At 41.8% G+C, this 25,963-nt stretch overlaps 1 protein-coding gene and 1 long non-coding RNA gene across 3 annotated transcripts in view; one reads left to right on the plus strand and one right to left on the minus strand.

Annotated features, from left to right (window-relative positions):
- Nucleotides 1-9,688, minus strand: part of LOC148147585 (uncharacterized) — a 32,378-nt gene extending 22,690 nt beyond the window's left edge. Inside the window, exon 1 of the long non-coding RNA XR_015759821.1 lies at nucleotides 9,154-9,688. This is a non-coding gene — a long non-coding RNA (uncharacterized LOC148147585). The remainder of the gene's footprint in view (nucleotides 1-9,153) is intronic.
- A 34-nt stretch (nucleotides 9,689-9,722) lies between these two features.
- clint1a (clathrin interactor 1a) overlaps nucleotides 9,723-25,963 on the plus strand; it is a 171,709-nt gene continuing 155,468 nt past the window's right edge. Inside the window, exon 1 of one of the 2 annotated variants that reach the window (XM_043703978.2) lies at nucleotides 9,723-9,901. In XM_043703978.2, the coding sequence (XP_043559913.2) occupies nucleotides 9,861-9,901 (41 nt within the window). In that variant the 5' untranslated portion in view covers nucleotides 9,723-9,860. The remainder of the gene's footprint in view (nucleotides 9,902-25,963) is intronic. The other variant, XM_043703977.2, reaches the window with a different exon arrangement.

A 25,963-nucleotide genomic window follows, 5' to 3' on the forward strand; every position in this document is an offset into this window, starting at 1 on the left:
GGCCATATGGCCCCCATAGGGGCCCTGGCACATTTGAAGGGGTCACAGACTGAAAACTGTGAGAAGTGGAGCCCCAAGGGTTTATGGGGGCCCTGGTAACTTAAGATGAAATACCCAAGCAACAACATTCACTGGAGTCAATAGTTTTCCTCCTATTTATAATATCTTTCTGTTTATAGTAGAATCCACTTGAAGTACAACCTACCCAAGTTGAGGCAGAAATTCAAGACAGTTTGATTGATCTTCAGAGTGATATAACTGCATGTTGTCAGTTCAGTCAGTTTCAAAAAGATTTTCGGATCAAGAGTGATCTGCCGAATCTGCTGATCTGCAGAAATACACTATGGGAAAAGCCCCAAATATTTTTTATTGCCTTTCCCTCAATATATTTGGTTGAGAGGGGATTTTGCAAGGTAGATTCCTTGACAAAATCCAGGAACAAAATTGATATTGCAACAAGAGGCGACCTCTGACTGTCACTGTCTAACTTGGAGCTCAATATCATGAAACTTGCAGAAATGTCAAGGATCGCATTCGGCCTGATAGATGTTTAATTTCATACACTTTTCTAAAGTTTTGTCCAATATGCCAGAGTGTTCAAGTTTTCTTGGTGCTCAATAACAAATGATTTTCTGTCTGTCTGTTTGTATCATATCCCTATGTGAAAGGGGGCCCTGGAACCTGAGAAGAGCTCCTTCGGGGAGTTGTGGCCAAAAAACCGTTGAGAATCACTGGTCTACTAGATTTTACAAAGCATCTCATCTATTACATAATTTCTTTCAATTATACCACTGCAAAAAAGACTTTACACTGTTGTGTTCATTACCACAATGCTCATATTTTCCTATCCCTAAATTCAACATTAGAAAATCCACCCCCTCCCCCTTGATAGTTAGGAATTTAGCAGGCAGCCCCAGCAGGTCCTACCAATTTCTCCATTACCTTGTCCACTATTACTCATGTCACTTTGCAGTTTAGTATTCTTAGCTATGTCTACAAATTGCAAGAAAGTATTTTTCCATTATAGAGTCATACAGCATAGAAACAGACCCTTCGGTCCAACTAGTCCATGCCTGCTCCTGGCATAATCCCAAACTAAACTAGTCCCACCTGCCTGCTCCTGGCCCATATCCCTCCAAACATTTCCTATTCATGTCCTTATCCAAATGTCTTTTAAATGTTGTAATTATACCCACATCCACTACTTCCTCAGAATGTTCATTCCACACATGAAGCACCCTCTGTGTAAAAAAAAAATGTCCTTTTTTTAAACTCTCCTCTCACCTTAAAAATGTGCCTCTGCCCGTGGTAGTTACACATTCTAAGGAAAGCCAACAACCATCGCCCAATGCTTTTCCATTGTTATAATTTACAGATTCTTATTAAGGGTCATGATAATACATTTCTTTCCGCATTTAACATTAGTCTCTTCTATAAGCAGTCACCTTGTTGGGTGTTTACTGTAGGCCCCCCAATAGCAGCAGAGATGTGGAGAAACAGATTGGGAAACAGATTTTGGAAAGGTGCAGAAGCCACAGGATAGTAGTCATGGACAATTTCAACTTACCAAATATTGATTGGAAGCTCTTTAGATCAAGTAGATTGGACGGGGCGGTGTTTGTGCAGTGTGTCCAGGAAGCTTTTCTACTCAGTATGTAGATTGTCTGACCAGACAGGAGGCCATATTGGATTTGGTACTTGGCAACGAATGAGGAAAAGTGATGGGCTTGTTAGTGGGTGAGCATTTTGGTGATGGTGACCACAATTCTGTGACTTTCACCTTGGTTATGGAGAGATAGGTGCGTGCAACAGGGCAGGTTTTACAATTGGGGGAAGGGTAAATATGATGCTGCAAGACAGGATCTGAGGAGCATAAATTGGAAGCATAGGCTGTCAGGGAAGGATGTCGTTGAAATGTGGAACTTTTTCAAGGATCAGATACGACGTGTCCTTGATATGTATGTACCTGTCAGGCAGGAAAGAGATGGTCGTGTGAGGGAACCTTGGTTGACGAAGGAGGTTGAATGTCTTGTAAGGAGGAAGAAGGAGGCTTACATAAGGTTGAGGAAACAAGGTTCAGACAGAGCATTGGAGGGAAACAGGATAGCCAGGAGGGAGCTGAAGAAAGGGATTAGGGGAGCTAAGAGAGGGCATGAAAAATCTTTGGCGGGTAGGATCAAGGATAACCCCAAGGCCTTTTATGCGTATGTGAGAAACATGAGAATGACGAGAACGAGGGTAGGTCTGATCAAGACTGTGTATGGAGTCAGAAAAGATAGGAGAGGTCTTGAATGAATACTTTTCTTCAGTATTTACAAATGAGAGGGACCGTATTGTTGAAGAGGAGAGTATGAAACAGACTGGTAAGCTAGAGGAGATACTTCTTAGGAAGGAAGATGTGTTGGGAATTTTGAAAAACTTGAGGATAGACAAGTCCCCTGGGCCTGACGGGATATATCCTAGGCTTATGTAGGAAGCAAGAGAGGAAATTGCAGAACCGTTGGCAATGATCTTTTCGTCTTCACTGTCAATGGGGGTGGTGCCAGGGAACTGGAGAGTGGCGAATGTTGTGCCCCTGTTCAAGAAAGGGAATAGGGATAACCCCGGGAATTACGGGCCAGTTAGTCTTACTTCGGTGGTAGGCAAAGTAATGGAAAGGGTACTGAGGGATAGGATTTATGAGTATCTGGAAAGACACTGCTTGATTAGGGACAGCCAGCACGGATTTGTGAGGAGTAGGTCTTGCCTTACAAGTCTTATTGAATTCTTTGAGGACGTGACCAAGCATGTGGATGAGGGTAGAGCAGTGGATGTAGTGTACATGGATTTTAGTAAGGCATTTGATAAGATTCCCCATGGTAGGCTTATGCGGAAAGTCAGGAGGCATGGGATAGTGGGAAGTTTGGCCAGTTGGATAGAGAACTGGCTAACCGGTCGAAGTCAGAGAGTGGTGGTAGATGGTAAATATTCAGCCTGGAGTCCAGTTACAAGTGGAGTTCCGCAGGGATCAGTTCTGGGTCCTCTGCTGTTTGTAATTTTTATTAATGACTTGGAAGAGGGAATCGAAGGGTGGGTCAGTAAATTTGCAGACGATACGAAGATTGGTGGACTTCTGAATAGTGAGGAGGGCTGTTGTCGGCTGCAAAGGGACTTAGATATAATGCAGAGCTGGGCTGAGGAGTGGCAGATGGAGTTCAACCCTGTCAAGTGTGAGGTTGTCCATTTTGGAAGGACAAATAAGAATGCGGAATACAGGGTTAACGGTAGGGTTCTTAGTGAGGTGGAGGAGCAGAGGGATCTTGGGGTCTATGTTCATAGATCTTTGAAAGTTGCCACTCAGGTGGATAGAGCTTGTAAGAAGGCCAATGGTGTATTAGCGTTCATTAGCAGAGGGATTGAATTCAAGAGTCGTGAGGCGATGTTGCAGCTGTATAGGACCTTGGTAAGGCCACATTTGGAGTACTGTGTGCAGTTCTGGTCGCCTCATTTTAGGAAAGATGTGGAAGCTTTGGAAAGGGTGCAGAGGAGATTTACCAGGATGTTGCCTGGAATGGAGAATAGGTCGTACGAGGATAGGTTGAGAGTGCTAGGCCTTTTCTCATTGGATCGGCGAAGGATGAGGGGTGACTTGATAGAGGTTTATAAGATGATCAGGGGAATAGATAGAGCAGACAGTCAGAGACTTTTTCCCCGGGTACAACAGAGTGTTACAAGGGGACATAAATTTAAGGTGAAGGGTGGAAGGTATAGGGGGGGATGTCAGGGGTAGGTTCTTTATCCAGAGAGTGGTGGGGGCATGGAATGCGCTGCCTGTGGGAGTGGCAGAGTCAGAATCATTGGTGACCTTTAAACGGCAATTGGATAGGTACATGGATAGGTGCTTAAGCTAGGGCAAATGTTCGGCACAACATCGTGGGCCGAAGGGCCTGTTCTGTGCTGTACTGTTCTATGTTCTATGTTCTAAGGTCAGTGTACTCATCATCTTTTAGTCCTAAATCCTTTTGTAGGGTTTTTAGCTTGTGAGAAGATGGGTGAGCAAACTGAAGATGTAATTTTTTGAATAATTAACCTTCATTCCTTTAAATTCCCTCCTTTTGATGTCAATAACCCTAATTAATATTTTGATTAGAGAATTTAAAGAAATACAATAATATCCAGATTGTGTAAACTGTAAATCCACTGAGTCCCCAAAATAGTTGTGAACTTGTATTCCATATCCAGTTTTATTTGAGTCCTTTTCATAGACAGCCTGCTCAATGGGGCAGCATGGTGGCTCAGTGGTTAGCACTGTTGCCTCACAGCGCCAGGGACCTGGGTTCAATTCCAGCCTTGAATGACTGTCTGTGTGGAGTTTGCACATAGGTTTCCTCAGGATGTTCCAGTTTCTTCCCACAATCCAAAGATGTGTAGGTTAGGTGAATTGGCCATGTTAAGTTGCCTATAGTATTCAGGGATGTGTTGGTTAGGTGTACTAATCGGGGTAAATCAACGAGGTAAAAACAATGACTGCAGATGCTGGAAACCAGATTCTGGATCAGTGGTGCTGGAAGAGCACAGCAATTCAGGCAGCATCCGAGGACAGGCAAAATCGACGTTTCGGGCAAAAGCCCTTCATCAGGAATAAGGGCTTTTGCCCGAAACGTCGATTTTGCCTGTCCTCGGATGCTGCCTGAATTGCTGTGCTCTTCCAGCACCACTGATCCAGAATCTGGTTTCCAGCATCTGCAGTCATTGTTTTTACCTCGTTGATTTACCCCGATTAGTACACCTAACCAACACATCCCTGAATACTATAGGCAACTTAACATGGCCAATTCACCTAACCTACACATCTTTGGATTGTGGGAAGAAACTGGAACATCCTGAGGAAACCTATGTGCAAACTCCACACAGACAGTCATTCAAGGCTGGAATTGAACCCAGGAATAAGGGCTTTTGCCCGAAACATCGATTTTGCCTGTCCTCGGATGCTGCCTGAATTGCTGTGCTCTTCCAGCACCACTGATCCATAATCGGGGTAAATGTAGAGTAATAGAGTAGGGTAATAGGTTTGGCTGAGGTACTCTTTGGAGGGTCAGTGTGGACTTATTGGGCCAAAGGGCCTGTTTCCACACTGTATGGATTCAATAGTCATATTATTTCACTTAACATTACGTCTGTGCTGATAAAATAATTTACCGCAGTTATGTTATGAGGAATTGCCACTCATTTTAGTGGTTTCAGCATGTTGTTATCCCAAACTCGAGATTGGGAATGGGATTCATTGCACTGGATCGCTGAGGGATTGATTGCAGTGAAAGGAGTCAATTGTAGATAGAGACAGATCTTGCACTATAAGGACTATGTGATAATCTATCTGGTGTCAGGTTCAGAGCTGCCCTGAATCTTTATGTCAGACACTTGTTTCAACGAACAAATGGGGACCTTTGTGATATTGCTTAATCCTCAATTCACAAGTGCATCTAAGATGTCACTGACACCATTTTAGCTGGATCATAGCTGGTCATATTTTTCTCCTGTGATGATGAGAGACAGGTAGCTTGAGAAGTAGGATTTTCCAACATTCCCAGGTGCAGAACACTCCTGGTTGCACCCACACTGATTTAAGAGTGCCCCATCACCAACCTGCAGAAAACACGAACAAAAGAGGTTTCCAATCCATCAATGTCGAAAGTATACATGACCGTCAATGCCAAATCTTTGAAGTCTGCACTAAATTTCAGGTAGCTGCAACACAAGGCAGCTCATTGATTACTGCCTTCTTCTTAGGCTTCAGGCCAGAGGGGGATAGCTGCTGGGAGTCAAGAGTTACCCCCTCCAAACATGACTCATGACACGTTTACAAAACCATCAGACTAACACAGAACCAAGACACATCACTGCTCCATGCTTCCATCAGAACAAAATTTAAACAGATCACAGGTCTTCATAAGATGTGGCATTGACACCTCAATCAATCCTAGCAGAATAACCTAGCAAGGGTGTTATGCAATATTGAACATGCTGTACTCTTCATAACTGGAGCTGAATGAGAGGAAAAACCTGAATGCAGAGGGAATAGGGAATTGACAGCAATCTTCTTTTGAAGATGAGAATGTGGATCAGGACATCAACCAGGAGGGCCATCCAAAGGGTATGACACAGCAATCCTGTGCGATGTGCGATAAGCCAGACAGAACCATATTGAAACCCTCTTCCAAGATGAACAAGTAGGGTATGGATTTCCATTAACTGTTAAAGATTCTGTTGGTAATGAGAAACAGTTTCTGCTTATTGTGAAGAAGTTAGTTATTTTTGCAATCCTATGATTCGCCATTTCCTTTTGCCCTTTTTAAAAATTGTGAGGCTCTATTTACTAATTTCCAAACCGCAGAAACTGTTCAGAATCTACAGAATTTTAGAAGATAACCATCAAATCATTGGCCTTTATAGCCACCTTCTTCCACACTGAGATGTAATCTATCTGGTTCAGGGAATTTATCAATCTTTAATTAATTAATGTTTTCTGTTTTGCCACTTTTTTATGCTAATTTATTTTATTTCTTCACTTTCATAAGTCCCTTGGTCCTCTCAACTTTCTGGGAGATTTTTAATATTTTCCTCATGAGGACAGATGCAAAATAATTGTTCAGTTTCTTTCCCATTTCTTTATTCTCCATGATATATTCACCAGTCTCTGCTCATTCTCCTTAACTGATTCATATTTGCTCAAATGATTTTGTCCTGAATTATATTTACTGAAAGCTTCCTCACTTCAGAGGATTCTTACTCCTCTGATCATTCTCCGTGAACCAGTCTTGGTATTTCCTTTTCGAGAGACCAAGTAATGGCACGGCAAGCTAGCTCAGCAGTTGGCACTGCGGCCTCACAGCGCTAGGGGCCTAGGTTTGATTTCAGCCTCGGGCGACGGTCTGTGTGGAATTTGAATATTCTCCCAGTGTTTGCATGGGTTTCCTCCAGATGCTCCGGTTTCATCAGGGCATCTATTCCTGATGAAGGACTTTTGCCTGAAACGTTGTTTTTCCTGCTCCTCGGATGCTGCCTGACCTGCTATGCTCTTTCAGCACCACTCTGACCTAAGCTCCGGTTTCCTCCCACAGTCCAAAGATGTGCAGGTTAGGTAGATTAGCCGTGCTAAGTTTCCCTGCAGTGTCTAGGTGTGTGTATATGTTAGGTGGGTTAGCCATGGGAAATATAAAGTAGCGGGTTTATGCCAGGGGTTGAGTCTGGGTGGGATGCTCTTTGGAGGGTCGGTGTGAACTCAATGGGCCAAATGTCTGCTTCCACTCTATGGGGATTCTATGACCTTCATCCATATAGAGGCCATGGTGGACCAGGTGCTGTGGGCACTCTATGACTCTGGCATTATGGTTGTCATCATGTTGGCTGTGAGGTGCTGCCTGAGTAGGCCTTTCTTCCCAGTAACATTGAGTCTGCTGTGGAGAGTTTTTTTCTGCCTCTGCTGATTTGGAACTACTTGATGGAGGTGGTAGAGTGGATTAGTTGTGGTGAACACAGCAGTCATCAGTTCCAGTAATGTGTGGATGATGCACGACATCTTTGTGGTCCCTCGCTTGAATAGTGGTGTGGCTTTTTAGGTGCTAGTGCCTGGAGAGGAGGTGTTGTCATGAGATCTTAAGCTTGTTCCTTCTGGCAAAACAGAATGATCAGACACTAGTTTCTTGAATTGAGCAGCAGTATGCAGGTGACACTTGCATGTGCGCAAACTCAGAGGCCGAACTATAAACTATCAACAAATTTACTGAGGGATAGGAGAGAATGGGCCTCAGACTAAACATCTGGAAAATAAAGGCTGTGTATCAGTCCACTCCTGCCACACAACTCCATTCCCCCAGGCATCATAGTCCATGGACATGTGGATTTTCTTTTACTTTAGGAGTCTGCTCTCAGTACAAGCAGACATTGATGATGAAATCCTATTTAACTCAAACATGCAGTGTAGCCTTTGGATGCCTGAGGAACAGCTTGTTCAAAGTTCAAAACCTCAAACTCAGTACCAAGCTCATGGTCTTCAGAGCAGCCTTGGTCCCCACTCTCATGAATGCATCAGAAATATGAACTCTCAAATCCTGGAGAGTTATTAACAGCACTGCCTTCACAAAATTCTGCAAATTCATTGGCAGGATTAGCATATCATTGTGAGCGTCATTTCACAGGCTGATATCCCTTGTATCAAGGCATTGTATAACCAGCGGCAATGGGCAAGTGAAATTGCCTGCATGCCCAACTCAAGATTCCTGAAACAAATGCTCTATTCCAAGTTCCACAATAGTAGGTGATCACTAGGAGTACACAGGAAATGCTACCAGAACACCCTGACGACCTCCTTAAACAAATACCACATCCCATTGATACATGGGAATGGCTCACCCGAGAATACACAAACTGGAGAAGAAGCATTTGCAAAGGCGTTGACCACAGGTAGGAGAAAGAGCGTGCAGAATCCAGGGCATTCTCACCTAACCAAGTCGAAATGTGTAGCACTGCAAAAGCACAGCAGGTTAGGCAGCATCCGAGGAGCAGGAGAATCGACGTTTTGGGTTCACTCTCCTGTTCCTCGAATGCTGCCTGACCTATTGTGCTTTTCCTTCGCCTGAAATGCTGATTCTCCTGCTCCTCGGTTGCTGCTTGACCTGCTATGCCTTTCCAGCGCCACACTTTTCAACTCTGATCTCCAGCACCTGCAGTCCTCATGCCCTCTCATTCCCATCCAATCGCCTTATCAAACACAGGCCCACCTGTGGCAGAGTCTGCAACTCCAGGATTGGGCTATCCAGCCACCACACAGAACCCAGCCTCCCTGGAGTGGAAGCAAGTCATCCTCTACCCCAAGGGTCTGCCAAAAGAAGATCTCAATCACCTCCTTTCTTTGACTTTGGCACTATCTTCTTTCCTGACAAAGAAAAAGGCAAATCACCCATTTAGTACGTCCATGAGCCCTGCTTCGAGGCGTGGATCCTCTCCTAGGATCCTTTTACTCCTTACAGGCCTCTAAAAGACTCAAGTTCCCCTTTTATGTTAGCTGTCAGTCTGTCCTCAGATTCTCCTCGTTACCAGCTCCTCGCAGTGTTCTTGGACAACACAGCTCTGTATAACTCTACAGAAAACTGGAGATACATATTCAATACTTACACACATCAATCCAAAAACACGGTCATCCTCCCAATGCTCTCGCCCCCGCTTCTCAAGGCATAAGGAGTACAGTCGATGCAGGGGTGCTCCGTGCGGGACCTTCGGGACATGTAGTTTCTAACGACAGCGGAGCAGCCTCTTTCAAAAGGGAGGCGGCGGGATCTTGGAAACTACAGTTCCCGGCCTGCACCACGTCGCAGCCGTTGACGGTCAGCGCCTCGCGCTGGAGCTCCAGACTGAGCCGATAAAAGGGAGGAGGGTGAAGAATAGTAACGGTAAAGGGGCGGGCCCCAAGTGGGGGAAGGCGGGGCTGTGAGGGTCAGGGGGCGGGGCCTGGATCTGATGACACGGCACGTCGGTCGCCGAGATGACGTGTCGATACCTTCACGCATTGACTAGTTGGTAGCCGGCAGCTCAGGGCAAGAGGAGGCGGAGGTTGGGGGTTAGAGGGTAGGGGGGGGGCAAAAAATCCTGGCAAGGCCTGGGTTTATTTTGTAAAAATTTTATTATCTGTCAGTCCTGGCTGTGAATCATCCTTGACCTGGGCCGTGGTTGTGGTTGTTGTGGTGGTGGGCGGCGGGGAGGGGGTGGAAGGAGAGGACCGGGAGAGAGGTAAAGAACCAAAGGACTAAACTAAACTGAACCATATTGCCGGACGGGGGGGAAAGGAAGGGAAGGCCGCCGTCGAAGCGAGAGAGGAGGCGAAGATGCTGAACATGTGGAAAATGCGCGAGCTGGTGGACAAGGCGTGAGTACGACGGTGAAGCGTGCGGTTGAAGTGAGGGGAAAGACGGGGTGGTGGGGGGGGGGTAGTTGGCGGCCGCTCGGAGGCGACACGTCAGTGGGTGCGCGACGCCAGGCCAAAGGCGCCGCCGGGACGCTGTCATGGCCTCCCTCCCGAGGCCTCTCCTACTCCTTGCCCCATTCTACTTGGGGGTGACTAGAAGCGGCAGCCGAGTCCACTTCCGCGTATACACCTCCCCTAGACGTTGTCAGTTGAGCCCTGGCTCACCTGAGGCTCCAGCCTCGCCGTTTCTAGAGACTTCTCCAGGCTGGCACTCCGGTGCTCGGAGGGAGTGCCTTTGGTACCTTTAGGCCAGACAGCGAGACCGAAATTTACCTTGGGTTGGGTGAAAACTAGTCCAAGGACGCTGTTTCACAGGGCATCAGGTGTATTCCCGTAGTCATTCTGGTCAATATTCATCTATCGGCTTATATCATTAAATGACAGACTATTTGGTCATCTGTCTCATAGCAAAAATTCACCAAAAGAAAAAGCAATGTGTAAATTGACAACTCATTTGCCCATGTAATAAACAAGTGATGACACCAAGAAACAATTTATTGGTGCTGACATGCTGTTGGGGTGTCTCTCTCTGCAGGTTATTTTATTTTTTGTTAGTTCGTTATTTAATGATGTTGAGTTCTGTTTACTGGGACTTTTAGGGATATTCTTTCCCAGGGAGGGGAATTCCTTTGAACACTGTTATCCACTTATAATTGTGTTCACACGTTTCCAATAACTGAACTTCAAAATCTGTTTTCATTATTTGCCATGGCAGAAATTTTAATCCAATTTTGTATGGCGTGTTCCACGATTATATCCAACTTTTGCTGAAAACTGAATCCACTGAATTGTGGTTTATTGGTACAGCTCTGGTTTTGTGCCAGGCAGTATAGGTGAAAAGTTTGTCAGAGTTGTGGAATGATAATAGTTTGTTGTTGCCTTAACACTGTCATCTTATTTTAATTTAATTTTGAGAATAAATGTAAATTTGTGTTTGCATTGATGTCATAAATGTTGCCTGATGCTATAATTGAATTTTGCAACAGTATGAAATCCACACGCCCTTCTCATTTACATATTTGGGCACTTGCTGTTTGCACTTTTGCTATCATTTCATATGTTGCGTAATGACTACCTTTTTTAAAAAAAAAAGTCATTGGCTGCAAATACTTTGAGTCACCCGATTAGTAATGAAAGTTGCGACATATCTTTTGATTTGTTCACACAATGTGGGCATCTTCGCTCATCCCTAATTGTCTTGGAGATGATGGTGGTGGGCTACCGCCTTGAATCACTGCAGACCAAATGGTATAGGTACATGCACAGTGCTGTTAGGAAAGGAATACAAGGATTTTGATGAAGCAACAAGGAACAAATGGTGACATGGTTCCAAGTCTTAGATGCAAGACTTTTTCCAGAATTTACAGTTCCCTCATTTTATGCTCAAATTCAAAAGCAGCATTTTTGTGCTTAAAGTATCTCTATTCCTCAGCATGTTAACCAGGAGTTGGAGCTCAAAACTGTCATGTATCTTTCCTGAGATTAGACAGTCCACTGACCATTGCACCAGATTGTTTTTGTTTTGGGAATTGATCGTATGATTGACAGGCACCTTTGCTGTTTTCTGTTGATATTGATATTTAGGGTTGCCACATGAGTAGTTTTGGATTGTCAAATACTGTTTTTGTTTTAAGCAGTCTATGGACTTTTTCTAAAGTGTAACCAAACACCTGAGTTTTTTATAAATATTAAAATGGGTAGACTTCATCCGTTTTGAAAAAAAGTTGAGCACGTAAGGGAATTTTTAACATTAGTTTTAAGGGATTTTCTTTATAAAATACTTTTTCAATGAATTATTACCTAATTTAAATGGGCAAACAAAGCAACTGTTTTGTTCAAATGCTATTTTATAGGAGCTTACTTAGAAAATATGAAGAAATATATTTAGTAATTGGTAGCATTTGAAAATTATCTGTAACATTGTGCCCTTTCATGAGTTTTGGAACACAACCTTGCCATTAGAAAATAATTGAAATACTTTCAGAAAGTAACAGACTATCAATGTTAATTTACATAGTTTACATACATTTGTTTAGGTTGCAGGTGATAATGTAAACACAAAGAAATACTAGCAAAACAGGCTTTGTCAGGGGCATAAACTTGATGATTGCTCTCTCTTTTCCTTTCTTTTATTCCATCCTTCCTTCTAGCTGCTGATTTAAGAATGGACACGGTACTACCAGTTCCAGAAGGTTTGTTGAATATTGCTTAGAAAGGCATTCTTCATTGATATTCAATGCAGGCTATTCAACTCTCAAAAACCTTATAGCTTTAAGGGTGATCAACCTGTTCCACAGGAGAAGATACCACATTCCAGCAGCCAAAATTCTCATGCAAACGCTCTTGTACAATTACCTGGATTTTTGAGTGCATCAATCACAGATCAGTTTTCAAATGCTTGCCCCTCCGATTGGTATAGTTTGTAAAGTGGAGATGTATTCTCAGAAGAGTAAAAACAAAGTAGCCTTAAATTGGCCAACTATTTTAAATAATGGAGTCATTTTCTGACTACAGAGGAAACTCGATTATCCGAATGACATGGGCAGGGAGTATTTTATTCGGATAATTGAATGTTTGGATAACACTGTGTAGCCAAGCGTTGGGGGTTGTTGTGATCTCGTTTGGATAATCTGAAATTTGCATAATCGAGGTTCCTCTGTTCTTTCTGCTTCACAATATTAAACTGGGTTCAATAGGAAGCAAAGCCAAAATTTTGACCATTTCATATTTAGGTGTTGCAGTGTTTATTCCACCTCTTTCCCACCCCTCCCCCTCGCAACCTTCACCCCCAACAAAATCAGTAAATCACTGCCTTGAGTAGAGAGTAACTGAGCAATATAGTTCAGGAAACTCTAATCTCTGAGCTGCGCTAACTGAGCTCATCTCTGGTGAGGCAGCTTCAGGAAGCATTTTACCTGAAACGTTGAGATCTCCACCTCCTGATGCTGCCTGGCTTGCTGTGTTCTTCCAGACTCCTGTTTGTCTACTCTGGATTCCAGCATCTGCAATTGCTTTTTGTCTTCATCTCTGCTGAGGCAGCAGTGACATGATGCTGCTTAGTTTGGAAAGAGGTAGATAACCAGGTTAATGGCTGTCACACGGCGGTGTCCTAATGGGAGTTTGTGTGTGCATTGGGTGCCCCCAAGTCACTTAACTTGACCATGTTTACTGTATAAGTTTGTATGTAAAAGATGTTGTAGAGGATGACTGGTATTTGGAGTTACTGTATATCTGTGAAGAGTTGGCTTTGAGAATGAAGGATTTTGGAAAGTTAATAGAGAAGGATTCATAATGCTTTTTTTTAAGAAAAACTTTGTTGGCATGTTGTGCATTGCCTTGCATTGTTATTTGGTATGGCTAGAATTAATGCATACTTGCTGTTGTCTTGAGATAAATTGAAGCACGTGAAGTTTTTGTTGTAAGTGTATGGGTAAACCACAGTAAGATTATATTACTAAGCTTTGATTGTTGTAGATGAGTCAGGTTTACAGCACAAAGAGGCCCTTGATGGCTCAATGTGTCAGTGCCAGCCCATCGAGGACCTATCTATTCTCATGCCATGTTCCAACAGTTGACCTGTTGTATGCTGTGACATTTGAAGTATTCATCTGAATACTTCAGTGACATGAGAGTCCCTGTGTTTGCCACTTTTCAGGCAGTGAGGTCCAGATACACTCAACTCTGAGTTGGGAGGGGGAATAAATTCCTCCAATCGTCTCTAAATTTCCTGCCACTTACCTTCAATCCATGCACCAAGTTATTGACCACTCTGAGGGGAAAAGCTTCTTCCTACCTACTGTACCAATGACCATCTAGTTTTGTAGACCTCAAACAATCCTTTATCAGCAATTTCTGTTCTAAGGAAAACAACCCCAGCCTATCTGGAATCTCTTTGTAGCTGAAATGTTCCAGTCCAGGAAAACCCTAGTGAACATCTTATTTGCCCTTCCACTGAACTTTTCACTGTTCTCCTGTATTCCTGTTCGTGTACAAGTGACAATAAAATCTAAATCTAGTGCAATCACAGCCTTCATGTCATGTGGCAACCAGAACTGCATATGGTGTATTCCAGCTGTGGCCTTACTAATTTAGAAACTGCAACATCATAATCGCTGTACTATTTAGGATCAAACCATGTACAGGGTATCGTGTATTCCTTTGTCTTGTTAGTCTGTCCAAATTGCAGCACTTCACAGTTCTCAGAATTGCATTCCTTTTGCCACTTTTCTCCCAACTGACCAGCCCATAGATTTTATCACCTAATCCAAGGCTTTTCTCCTTGCTGTATACCAAACCATTGTTTTTTATTTGGGTCACCTATGAACTTACTGATCAAGCCTCTTGCATTCATGTCTAGATCATTAGACTATAAATAGCTCGGACCATGTAGGACTTCACTGGACACAGGCTTCCAGTCACAAAAACAGTCTGTTGCCTTCACTAAGTCAACTTGTCAAATTACTCTGGATCACATGAGCTCTGATCCTGTAACCACTCTCCACGAAAGACCTTGTCAAAAGCTTTAGTGAAGTCCATGAAGACTACCTCAGCTACACTACACTCCTCCAAATTCAATAAATCTGTTGGATGTGATCCCTTCCAACCAAGGTCATTCTGCCTGCATTTCTTTAACTTTTGCCTCTATATGAAGGTTCACTTTGTTCCTTGGAATTATTTTCCCCATGGTTCCACTATCATTGGACTTGATGCTTTCTTGGTTCACCCTTACTACCTTGCTTGAATATTGGTATTATACTTGCTGCCCTGCAGTCTTTTGGCACTTCTGTCTCCAGACAGGATTTGAAAATTAATGACAGAGCTTGTACAGTTTCTCAGCAGTCTGCGATGCTTCACATCTGGGGCTGGAGAAGTCTCCACTTCTAAACCTGCTAAAAATGTTAATATTTCTCCTGTCTTAATACTAATTTGTTCAAGTATATCACAGTACCCTTCCCTTATTCCTATGATACATTGTCTTTTTCTGTGGTGAGTGCAAAACAAAGTACTAATTTTAAACCTCATCTGTGTTTTCTGGCTCTAACCCAGACAACTACCTTAGTTCCTAATGTTCCTACTCTGTCCCTGGCTAACCACTTGCCTTGAATATGCTTAAGACGACTTTGGATTTTGTTATTTTCTCTGGTATTGTTAATTTCGTGACTCTTCTGATTTCTTTAAGTAACCATGTGCCTTTTTAATATTCCTAGGGCACTTGCTGTTTCTAACCTTCAGATCCATGGTTCTTTGACCTTGTAGGTCCCATCCTGTCCTTTACAACAAAGAACGACATGTGGCAGAAACAGCCCCTTTAGCCCTCCAAGCTTGCATCGACATATTTTTGCTCTTCCATATTAAACCTGCCTTCACTTATGGGATCTGTGTCCCTCTATTTCCTTCCTATTCATGCAGGTGCTTCTTGAAATCTGCTATTGTCTGCTTCCACCACCACATCTGACAGCCCATTCCAGGCACCCGCCACCCTTTGTGTGAAAAACATGCCGAGCATATCTCTTTTAAATGGACCCACTTGACTAGGAATCTAGTGCTGTCCCTCCCGCATTGACTCTTCAGTCATGCTTCATCTTCCCAATTATATATTATGTATGTTAATCTTAAGCACGAAGATGATGAATTTTGACTTGGGAAAGATTTCTGCTTTTAAATTTGAAGTAATATGTAATTTTTGAGAACTAAGTCAAATTGTTCAAGGATAGTGTTAGAATTAGTAGTAATGGATGTGTGCATCTTGATCGACACGATAAGACTGGAACATAAAAAGCTGGTGAAGTTCAACAGTTGATTCAGTTTGTCCTCAATGTCGCATGGCATGCAGTAAAACAGCTTTCTAAGCAAATTAGATCTGATCTGCAAACTGGTTCTTCCTTTTTTGAAAATCACAAAAGTATCTGGTACTGTAAGTTAGCAAGAAGTTTGGGTCATCAGTTTCTTTGGGCTGTGTACTTATGAATGTACTCGTTCTGTAATATGGTGGCATTTGCTGTAGTATCATTAATTTAATTAATTCCTCAAGTAGTAATATCTGGATTACTCCCAGTGCTGTGAGCTCGTGAGGGTAGGAATAGGAGGATAGAGAAGATGAATGCATGACTGAGGAGCTGGTGAATGGGAGAAGGATTCACATTTTTGGATCATTGGAATCTCTTCTGGGGTAGAAGTGACCTGTACAAGAAGGACAGAATGCATCTGAATTGGAAGGGGACTAATATCCTGGCACTAGTTAGGTTGGGGGGGGAAGGTGGTGGGTGGAGGGGGAGAGTGTGTGGAACCCAGGGCAATTAGTGAAGAACGAGGTCAATCTGAGACTGGTACAGTTGAGAAAAGAAGTGAGTCAAACAGTCAGAACAGGCAGGGACAAAGCAGAGAACAAGGTAGGACTGATAAATTTAACTGCATTTATTTCAATGCAAGAGACCTAACAGGGAAGGCAGATTAACTCAGAGAATGGTTAGGATAATGGGACTGGGATATCGCAGCAATTACTCAGGGGTGGAGAGGACTGGCAGCTTAATGTTCCAGGATACAAATACTATAGGAAGGTCAGAAAGGGAGGCAAGAGAGGAGGGGGAAGTAGCGTTTTTGATCAGCGATAGCATCACAGCTGTACTGTGGGAGGATATTCCCAGAAATATATCCAGGGAAGTTATTTGAGTTGAACTAAGAAATAAGAAAGGTATGATCACCTTATTGGGCTTCTATTATAGATGCCCCCCCCCCCCTCCCCAATAGCAGGAAATTGGGATTTTAACTTATTTAAGGGTTTAGATGGAGAAGATCAGCAAGGTGGCCTTTGTGTGGAGTCGCAGGAGATGGGGGAGATACTAAGCGAGTATTTTGCGTCCATGTTTACTGTGGAAAAGGACGTGGAAGATATAGAATGTGGGGAAATAAATGGTGTCATCTTGAAAAATGTCCATATTATAGAGGAGGAACTGCTAGATGTCTTGAAACACACACAAATGGATAAATCCCCAGGATCTGATCAGGTGTACCCTTGTACTCTGTGGGAAGTTAGCAAAGTGATTGCTGGGCCTCTTGCTGAGAGATTTGTATCATCAATAGTCACGGGTGAGGTACTGGAAGACTGGAGGTTGGCAAACATGGTGCCACTGTTTAAGAAGGGTGGTAAGGACGAGCCAGGGAACTATAGACCAGTGAGCCTGACATCGGTGGTGGGCAAGTTGTTGGAGGGAATCCTGAGGGACAGTATTTACATGTATTTGGAAAGGAAAAGACTGATTAGGGATAGTCAACATAACTTTGTGTGTGGGAAATCATGTCTATCAAACTTGATTGAGTTTTTTGAAGAAGGATCAAAAGAGGGCAGAGTGGTAGATGTGGTGTATATGGACTTCAGTAAGGTGTTTGACAAGGTTCCCCATGCGAGGCTGGTTAGCAAGGATAGATTTCAGGGAATACAGGGAGAACTAGCCATTTGCAGGTAGAAGGTTGCTTTTCAGACTGGAGGCCTGTGACCGGTAAAGTGCCACAGGGATCGGTGCTGGGTCCATTATTTTTCATCATTTATGTCAAAAATGATTTAGATGTGAGCATAAGAGATATTGTTAGTAAGTTTGCAGATGACACCAAAATTGGAGGTGCAGTGAACAGCGGAGAAGGTTATCTCAGATTACAACGATATCTTGATCAGATAGGCCAATGGTCTGAGGAGTGGCAGATGGAGTTTAATTTAGATAAATGCGAGGTGCTGCATTTTCGGAAAGCAAACCTTAGCAGGACTTATACACTTAATGGTAAGAGCCTAGGGAGTGTTGCTGAACAAAGAGACCTTGGAGTGCATGTTCATAGATCCTTGAAACTAGAATCGCAGTTAGATAGGGTTGTGAAGAAGGCGTTTGGTATGCTTTCCTTTATTGGTTAGAGTATTGAGTACAGGACTTGGAAGGTCATGTTGCGGCTGTACAGGAGATTGGTTAGGCCACTGTTGGAATATTGCGTGCAATTCTGGACTCCTTCCTATCAGAAGGATGTTGTGAAATTTTGATAGGGTTCAGAAAAGATTTGCAAGGATGTTGCTAGGGTTGAAAGATTTGAGCTGTAGGGAGAGGTTGAATAGGCTGGGGCTTTTTCTCTGGAACGTCGGAGACTGAGGTGTGACCTTATAGAGGTTGATAAAATCATGAGGTGCTTGAGTAGGATAAGTAGACAAGGTCTTTTCCCTGGGGTGGGGGAGTCCAGAACTAGAGGGCATAGGTTTAGGATGAGAGGGGAAAGATTTAGAAGAGACCCAAGGAGCAACTTTTTCATGTAAAGGGTGGTGCATGTACGGAATGAACTGCCAGAGGACGTTGTGGCGGTTAGCACAATTGCAAGATTTAAAAGGCATCTGGATGGGTATATAAATAGGAAGAGTTTGGAGTGATACGGGCCTGATGCTGGCAGGTGGGAGTAGATTGGGTTGGGAAATCTGGTCGGCATGGATGAGTTGAACCAAAGGGTCTGTTTCCGTGCTGTATATCTTTGACTCTAGGATTCTGAGTGCATGCAGAAAACCTGTTAAATATGAACTTGCAACACTGTTACTTTTATAGGGATTGTACATAACGTGTTATGATTTTTTCAAACTTCAATTATTTTGAAAGATGTATTTCAATGGAATGATATACCCCAAATAAAGCAATTTTAACATGTCAACAATTTTATTCGGACTTTCCTTTTTAAAAAGTGTTGATTGTGAATTTATAATGCTTATCTATATTTACTTGTGGTGTTCAGTTAAGATTACATTATTCTGTTGTATATTGAATCTTAAGTGTATGTTTGCCAACCTCTAAGGACAATGTTAAATTTTAAAAATGGCTTTCAAAGTCCACTTCAGATGACTTGTCTCACCGAAATTTACGCTGGGCTTGCCATTCCCTTCCCAGTAAACAGAGGTATTGCTTCTTCCCTCTGTTTCCATTCTTTTACCTCAGTTTGACTCTAGTGGAGTCAAACTTGTTTGATCCCTTTAACTTTGTTCCACTTTTGGGGACTGATCATTTGCATGCTGCAGGTGGGAATTCCTGCTGTCATGTTACTTTTACAATATTAGAAATTATAATTCAGTTTGACACAACATCAAATAATGCATGTTAAAAATGAACTGTCAAATTATCAATAATCCTGTTATTTGAGTAAGTTGATGGAAACCACCCTAACAAATGTCCTACACCTGATACCTTCAAATTCATAACTTTTACAGTGATTTGTGGAGAGTACATGGTCGCAATAGAAATTTGCCTTTTGATTTAAAGAAGAACCAATACATGATGGTATATGGTATCAAGTTATTTCAAGCAAAAATAAAAATGCTTTTACTTGATTTTTAAGAGTTTGAGGTGTTGCCATGTTTTAAAGACATCACTTAAATAATGTAGCATTTTTTTTAGGAAACTTCTGTTTTTCTGAGGCTGCATTATGCTACACTGGGCTTTCTGTTGCTGGCAAGACAAACTGATTTTAAAATGTGGATTGAGCTTGATTATTCAGGAACTCTTTCACACCTGGGGAAGTAGTGTTTGTTGCCATTTGTGAAATATGTGCAAATGGATCATCCTCAAATTTATTTGACTTGATTTTTCCAGCTATTAGTGTGCAGTTAAAAGACTTCTGGATTTGTGGGTATTTTGTTGACTTGTTTCATATCCTGTGGGAGCCTCCCTGATTTCAATATTCAAATATTGATTTGAATTTAGAATTAGTAACTGTTCACAACCCTAGAATTCTTGACGTTAAGGGCGGAGTTAATTAAAATGGTCGTTTTGAACGCTGCATGGCAGAAATGTGACCTTTACGAGGTTGTGACTGGAGTGGGAGCATATTTGCTGAGACATGAGACAGACACTTGCATTATTGCATTTACAGTATATCTCTTTATTCTGCATCTGTCCAAAGTTTGAACAATATTCCAACTATAAAAAAATCATATGACATCCCACTTGTCTGCAAGATACCCAAGCAAACAATTTTAAAAGGCTAGCCAACAGTAGAGACTGGTTTAAAAGAAGCACTCAGTTGTGTGTAGAAGTAATAGTAGTGTTATCTACATAAAGTTTATTATCTCTTGACTGAATCAAGATTGCTAGATTGTGTTGGACTTTGTTCTGGTAACTGGGTGGCTTTCTGTGCTGCACCATAACTAAGTTTAAAAGACAATTGTTCTTGTTTTGTTTGTTTCTTTGGTTGATTCCTGTACTGCTGTTGTGTACCAGAATCATTGTTATTATCAGTTGTGTTCCTTTTCAACTGTTTCTGCTACTTGTCCAATAAAATCAGGTTTTGGCAGGTCATAACTTTCAAAATAATCTGTTGGCTGAAACTTTTGTAGCAGTCTTGTTGTTCTTTACTTGCATCACATTGCATGAGGGTATGCATATCCAGGCATAATGATTGTTGTGATTAAACTACAGTAATTCAGACAGGATTGTTTAAGAAAATTATTATTGAGTAACCTTCCTTCATGAAGCCTAATGTTCCAAACTCAACTAACTACAAAATAAGAGAGATTATTTCAAATAGTCACTGATGTGCTGATAAACATGATGGTCAATTGATACGCAGTATTCCTTAAGATGGGAAAATTAATGGTTTCTTCTCTCCTGCCACTGGGAGATGAATATTGTCTAAGACACATAACAATACTCAATTATTAAAAAATGTTAGCTACAAGTACAACCTTGTTTTAATATATCATTCAGAAAAAGGGGCCAGGGTAAAACATAAGGAAATGGGAGAGGCTTGGATTTGTGTAAAGGTCAGAATTTCATAAGGGAGAAATATGTAAATGCAAACAGGTGAAGTAAGATTAGTCAATCATGTGTAAAAGGTACTACTGTACATGAAACTGATTATAATGGAAATAATCAGCCAGCCTTTTTTCAAAAAAAAAGGACTTGAGTTAGTATTACTAGCTATAAGGAATTCAGGAGAGAACAGGTGGTTGACTGTGTTAGTAAGTTATCGATATCACTGGAAGAGGGTGAAATAGTTGAGGGCACAAAGATAATCTATTTGGTTAGAATTATAAATTGTTTAAATTGCATTTCAATGGCTACTGCAGTCCAAGTAATGGGAAGTGGATAAAGGAATAAATTTGAGAAAGATGCAAGAACAATTGAGTAATGGAGCATTTCAATTATGACTTTGTGAACTAGCATAGGAGCTTTGTAAAGGGTGAAGGAGGAAATCCTGAAAAAATAAAATGCTGCGAGTACTCAACAGGTGTGGCAATTTGTGTAAACCAAAGAACAAAACCACCATTGCAGATCTGTGTACTTGTGAAATGTGTTAACTGTGTTTTCTTCATTGGGTGTAAAAACAATCTTGGATGTAATTCTGAGGAACAAAGTGGAACATGTTTCAATGCAGAGGCATCTGGGAAGCATGGCTCTTTAGTTTTAAAATAGTCATGGAAAGTCATGGAGTAAGGGAGGCAAAGATGGTCTGAGAGAATGTTAGTGGTTAAAATAATTCAAATTGAAAAGAGCTTCGCAGTGCAGACATCAAAATTGTCTAAATGTCAGTAATCCATGGTATGTTATAATTTTAGATAGAAAAGTAAAGTCAGCAGAGATCATTATTAGGAAGAATTCTATTTGACATATCTAAATCCATTGTTCCATTGATATTTGTGTAGCATAGCTTTGAAGTTGGCATCTGAACCAAAGTTTGGAAATATGAACAGAGAAAGCAACAGACTTTACAAAGATGTAGCCTGGTAAAATAAGCACATGGTTATATTTTAATGTGGGAGAATGAGAACTAATGCACTTTAGCAAATAGATTTAGGAGTAGTAATAGAAGTGAAATCATAGTGTTTTTTTTTTTAAGAGTTCGAAAATGGAAAGATCTGGAAGTAGATAATGGCTGTCATCTAGATGGCTGGTGTTGTAGGATCCTAAAAGAGTAGCTGCAGTGATGGTGCATCCATTGTTTCTAATTTTCCAAAAAATCATTGGATTCTGGAAAAGTGATAATGTGGCATCACTATTCAAATAGTGGATAAATATGAGCTAATCAGCCTATCATCTGATTTTGGAGAGGTATTGCAATTATTCAGGAAATAATAGCAGATCATATGGAAAATCATAATCCAATCAAGCAGAGTCAGCATGGCTTCATGAAAAAGTGTGTCTGATTATTAGAAGTTTTCAAGGAAGTCTTGATTAGAGTAGATAGAGGCGCCCCAATAAATATGTTGAATTTGGACTTTCGGAAGGTATACAACAGGGTGGGAAGTGGATGTGTCAGTGAGAAGTAAGTTGTTAGGTCAACCATGATCCTATTGAATGGCAGGGCAGGCTTGAGGAGCTTAACGGCCAACTCCTATTCCTATTTTTATGGTCTTAACCAGACGTGACATGTAGAAACGTTTTTGTGCAGTAACTTATGATTTAGTATTCATTGACTAAGGGCTTCTGGGAGCAGATTAAATAACTTCCAAAAGCAAATTATAGATTAATTTAGGGGGCTATATGGAGATCACAGAAGCAATCTGACTGGCCCCTCTCCCTAACATTTTTACTGTCTGTATAAAGTTTTACTCAAAGTATTTATCCAATTCTCTTTCAAAAGCTCAAAAGTCTCAAGGCACTAAGTTTTATAGTCCAACAGGTTGATTTGAAATCAGTGCTCTGAAAACTTGTAATTTCAAATAAACCTGGTGTCATGTGACTTTTGACCTTGTCCACCCAGTCCAACACTGGCACCTCCACATGGCTTTGGATCTGTTGAGTCTGTTTCAATCACCTTCTCAGGTAGCACATTCCAAATCCTGACTACCTGTTGTGTTTTAAAATAAAAATGTGACGTCTATCTGCTTTTGCTGTTGACATCAAGTCTTTGAGTTTAAAAGAACAGATAAAGATTTGTAATTCCAATTTGCAGCTTCAGGGTTCCAAAATAGTTTACAGTGGTAAAGTACTATTGTAAGACAAAGTGTGACAGCCAGCTTGCGCACACAATCCTGACAGACAGCAGTATTGTAATGACCAAACTGATGTTTTTGTGATATTGATGAGGGGTAAATATTGGCTGGGGCACTGGGAATAATTGATTTGCTGTTCTTTGAGCTAATGGCTGGGTGCCTTGAAAGGCAGTGCTTTGGACACTTAACCAGTTTTTACATAAGCTTGTTTTACTCTGGTCCTACACTTGGGGGTGAGTATAAGGATCATAGTCAACTTTCAATTCAATGCAATTTTATTCACAAAGTACACTAAAAACACCAAAGAAGCTGGTTGGTTGAATATTATCTAAAAAGTTGCTCTTTCGTGATAAACGTCCTTCTCTTATGTTAGTTTACCAATTGTAACATTACATCTTTGTTGTTAAAATAGTGCTGGCTGTCAGAGTAGAACCAAGAACTACCCATGTCACGCTGTGTAGTTGGCTCTGAACTTTGCAAAGGTTCCTCTCACCCTCTCGGTGGCCTGAGCTCTGTTGCTAGACCAGATCATGTCTTTTGAGGGAAAGGCAAGCAGGTGTCCTTCCTTATTTCTCCCCGCTGCATCCTTCCAGAATGTTCTGTGGCCATCTGCCAGTTATTCTTCCAGCTCAAGGCCATGCTGTCCAATGGGATCCTCAATCTCATGAATGGAAGGCACTGCCCTTGTGCCCATCCTCCAATGTATCAAGAGCACATACATGGTCATGTCGTACCGCTTCCCATCTCAGTTGAAGTAAACGCTCAGAGACATAGTATAGTTTTATCTCCATCATTATTCTGGGCCCTAGAGGGAGAGAGAATGATTGTGCAGGGACATTGTTTCCTGGTCTTCTCTCTCGAACAGCAGTTTATTAATGAATTATATGGTCATTTTACGGGGAGGAGCATCCAGATAAGGCAAGTACATATTGATTGAGTGACTGTTACGATCAGTGAGCATCAACAGTAAAGGTTAAGCCATCTACTCTTACACAATGAATGTTCTTAACCTTAACTGGCTTTACATAATGAAGAATACTTTTCATCATGTTAACTGACCTTACATATTTAATGCTTCCAATATTGTTAAATGGCTCTACATAATGAGTGCTTTTCCACCTTGTTAACCCATTACCTTTGCCTCCAGCACCCAATTGTTAACTATAAATTCTTATCTGCTCTGAGTCCTGCTCAGCTGAATCTCTTGTTTCACAAAACTCAGAACTTAACTCTTTCCCTGCCAGCTTATACCCTATACATATTCTCAGTCGTGGCAGGAACCAAAGACACCAGTGAGTCTACTTGCTGTTCTCCAGTACACAAACCAGCCTCTGTTTCTAGAACAAGTCTGGGCAATGGATCGCACACCAGCTTTATAAAGTATTGTCACATTTTGGAAAAGAAATATTCTTTAAAAAATGTTGCAGAAACTCTCAAATCCACTGGAGCCAGAACGAAAAGTCAAGATTGCTAATATGAGCAGTTCTTAGTGCTTGGATCACAGGTGGCCGGTGAAAGCATGAGATTGACAAGATGAACTATTTTCCAATTAGACCAAAGTTTATACAGTTTTCTTAACCAAAATAGACTTATCAGGAATGTGGAGGTTTGGCTGTCTAAATGGAACCAGTTGGGGGTGGTGGTGCTAACACAGTTCTGAGGGAGTTGTAACTGTTAATTGAGCAGACTTTGGTTGCTGGGGATGAATTCTTCCATGGTCTTGCCATTGGAGCACTGAACCAGGCTCCTCTATAGATTCTGGTGGACTTAAACTCCTTAATATCTGGCTGGACCACTATCCGTTTCCTTTTCTGTTTCTGGGTTGGGTCTTGGTGACCAATTTCTCGACATATAGGAATGGAGTTAGCTGTGAGAGCTCAAACCTGAGGTTGATGTCTCAAACCCTTCCAGGGATATGTGACAATGGGAGTTTGTGCTTTCATCTGGTTTACATGCTACCATCCAGTCTTCCTGGAGTCTACCAACACCTTTGTAAACAAAGGGGTTCACCGTGTTCACCACTGGGGTCCCAGGTACCTGGGGGAATAAGAATGTTCCTGGCTGGAAGTCCTGAAGCATAACCTGTTACCCTATTTCAGCATGCTGTCTGAATGTCTGTTTGTTGGGGAGGTGATCTTTTCTGGACTGCTGACTATGTAAGCACAACTGCTAGTTCAGTAGTTTGGGCACCTGTTTTATTAAGGAGCTTTCATGCTAATTCTGCCAGGGGTTCACCTCGGTTCTCGGTAGACATGTTCTACATCTCATTTTCCTGATCCAGTCTTCCACTATAGACCACCCATCCAAAAAGCTTTGAAAAGCTCTGCACTAGTTTTCCTGATTCTCTTGAGGCCCATTTTTGTTTTGGCATGAATAATCCCTTGGAATCATTTGTTGCCACTACCTGGTGCTCCAGAGGTTCCCCTCCATAACTGAAGTTGTCAGCCAGGAAAGTGGGCATTTTGGTATGTTTTGCTGTAATTTGTGGCCCTGAAGCATCAGGGTCCAGCACTATGCAGTTTTGGCTAACTATACTATCTCTAATTTTGATGTGGAGATGTCTGTGTTGGACTGGGATGTATAAAGTCAAAAATCATGACTCTGGGTTATTTGAATCCAGAAGCTTTCAGAGACCCCGTTCCTTCCTCAGGCAGCAAGTGAGAGAGAATACATTGGATGCAGTATCTATAAGTAAAGGATCAAAGGGTCATACAACTTAGGTAAATGTATTGAACAATCCTAAATGGCTACTTATGTCTTTAATCAATTAATCAGTGAATCCTGACTGTTGCATGGAGCAGCTACCCCTCTTAAATCTAGCTCAGGCTAAATGTTCAGGAATACAAAGCTCACTGGGGTTTGACTTCAGAGTAACCATTGGCTGCTACTTATTGAGAGAACCACTCCAGGATATCAGTGTAGTCCATGCTTTGGATTGTTCAACCAGTTATTTACGTAAACTTGTTTTACTCAAGTACTATGCTTGAAATGAACAAAAGGGTCTTAGACAACTTGAA

The sequence above is a fragment of the Chiloscyllium plagiosum genome, unplaced genomic scaffold (genome assembly GCF_037043375.1).
Source record: "Chiloscyllium plagiosum isolate Xiang-an unplaced genomic scaffold, Cpla_swu_hap1 HiC_scaffold_16, whole genome shotgun sequence".
Lineage (NCBI taxonomy): Eukaryota > Metazoa > Chordata > Chondrichthyes > Orectolobiformes > Hemiscylliidae > Chiloscyllium > Chiloscyllium plagiosum.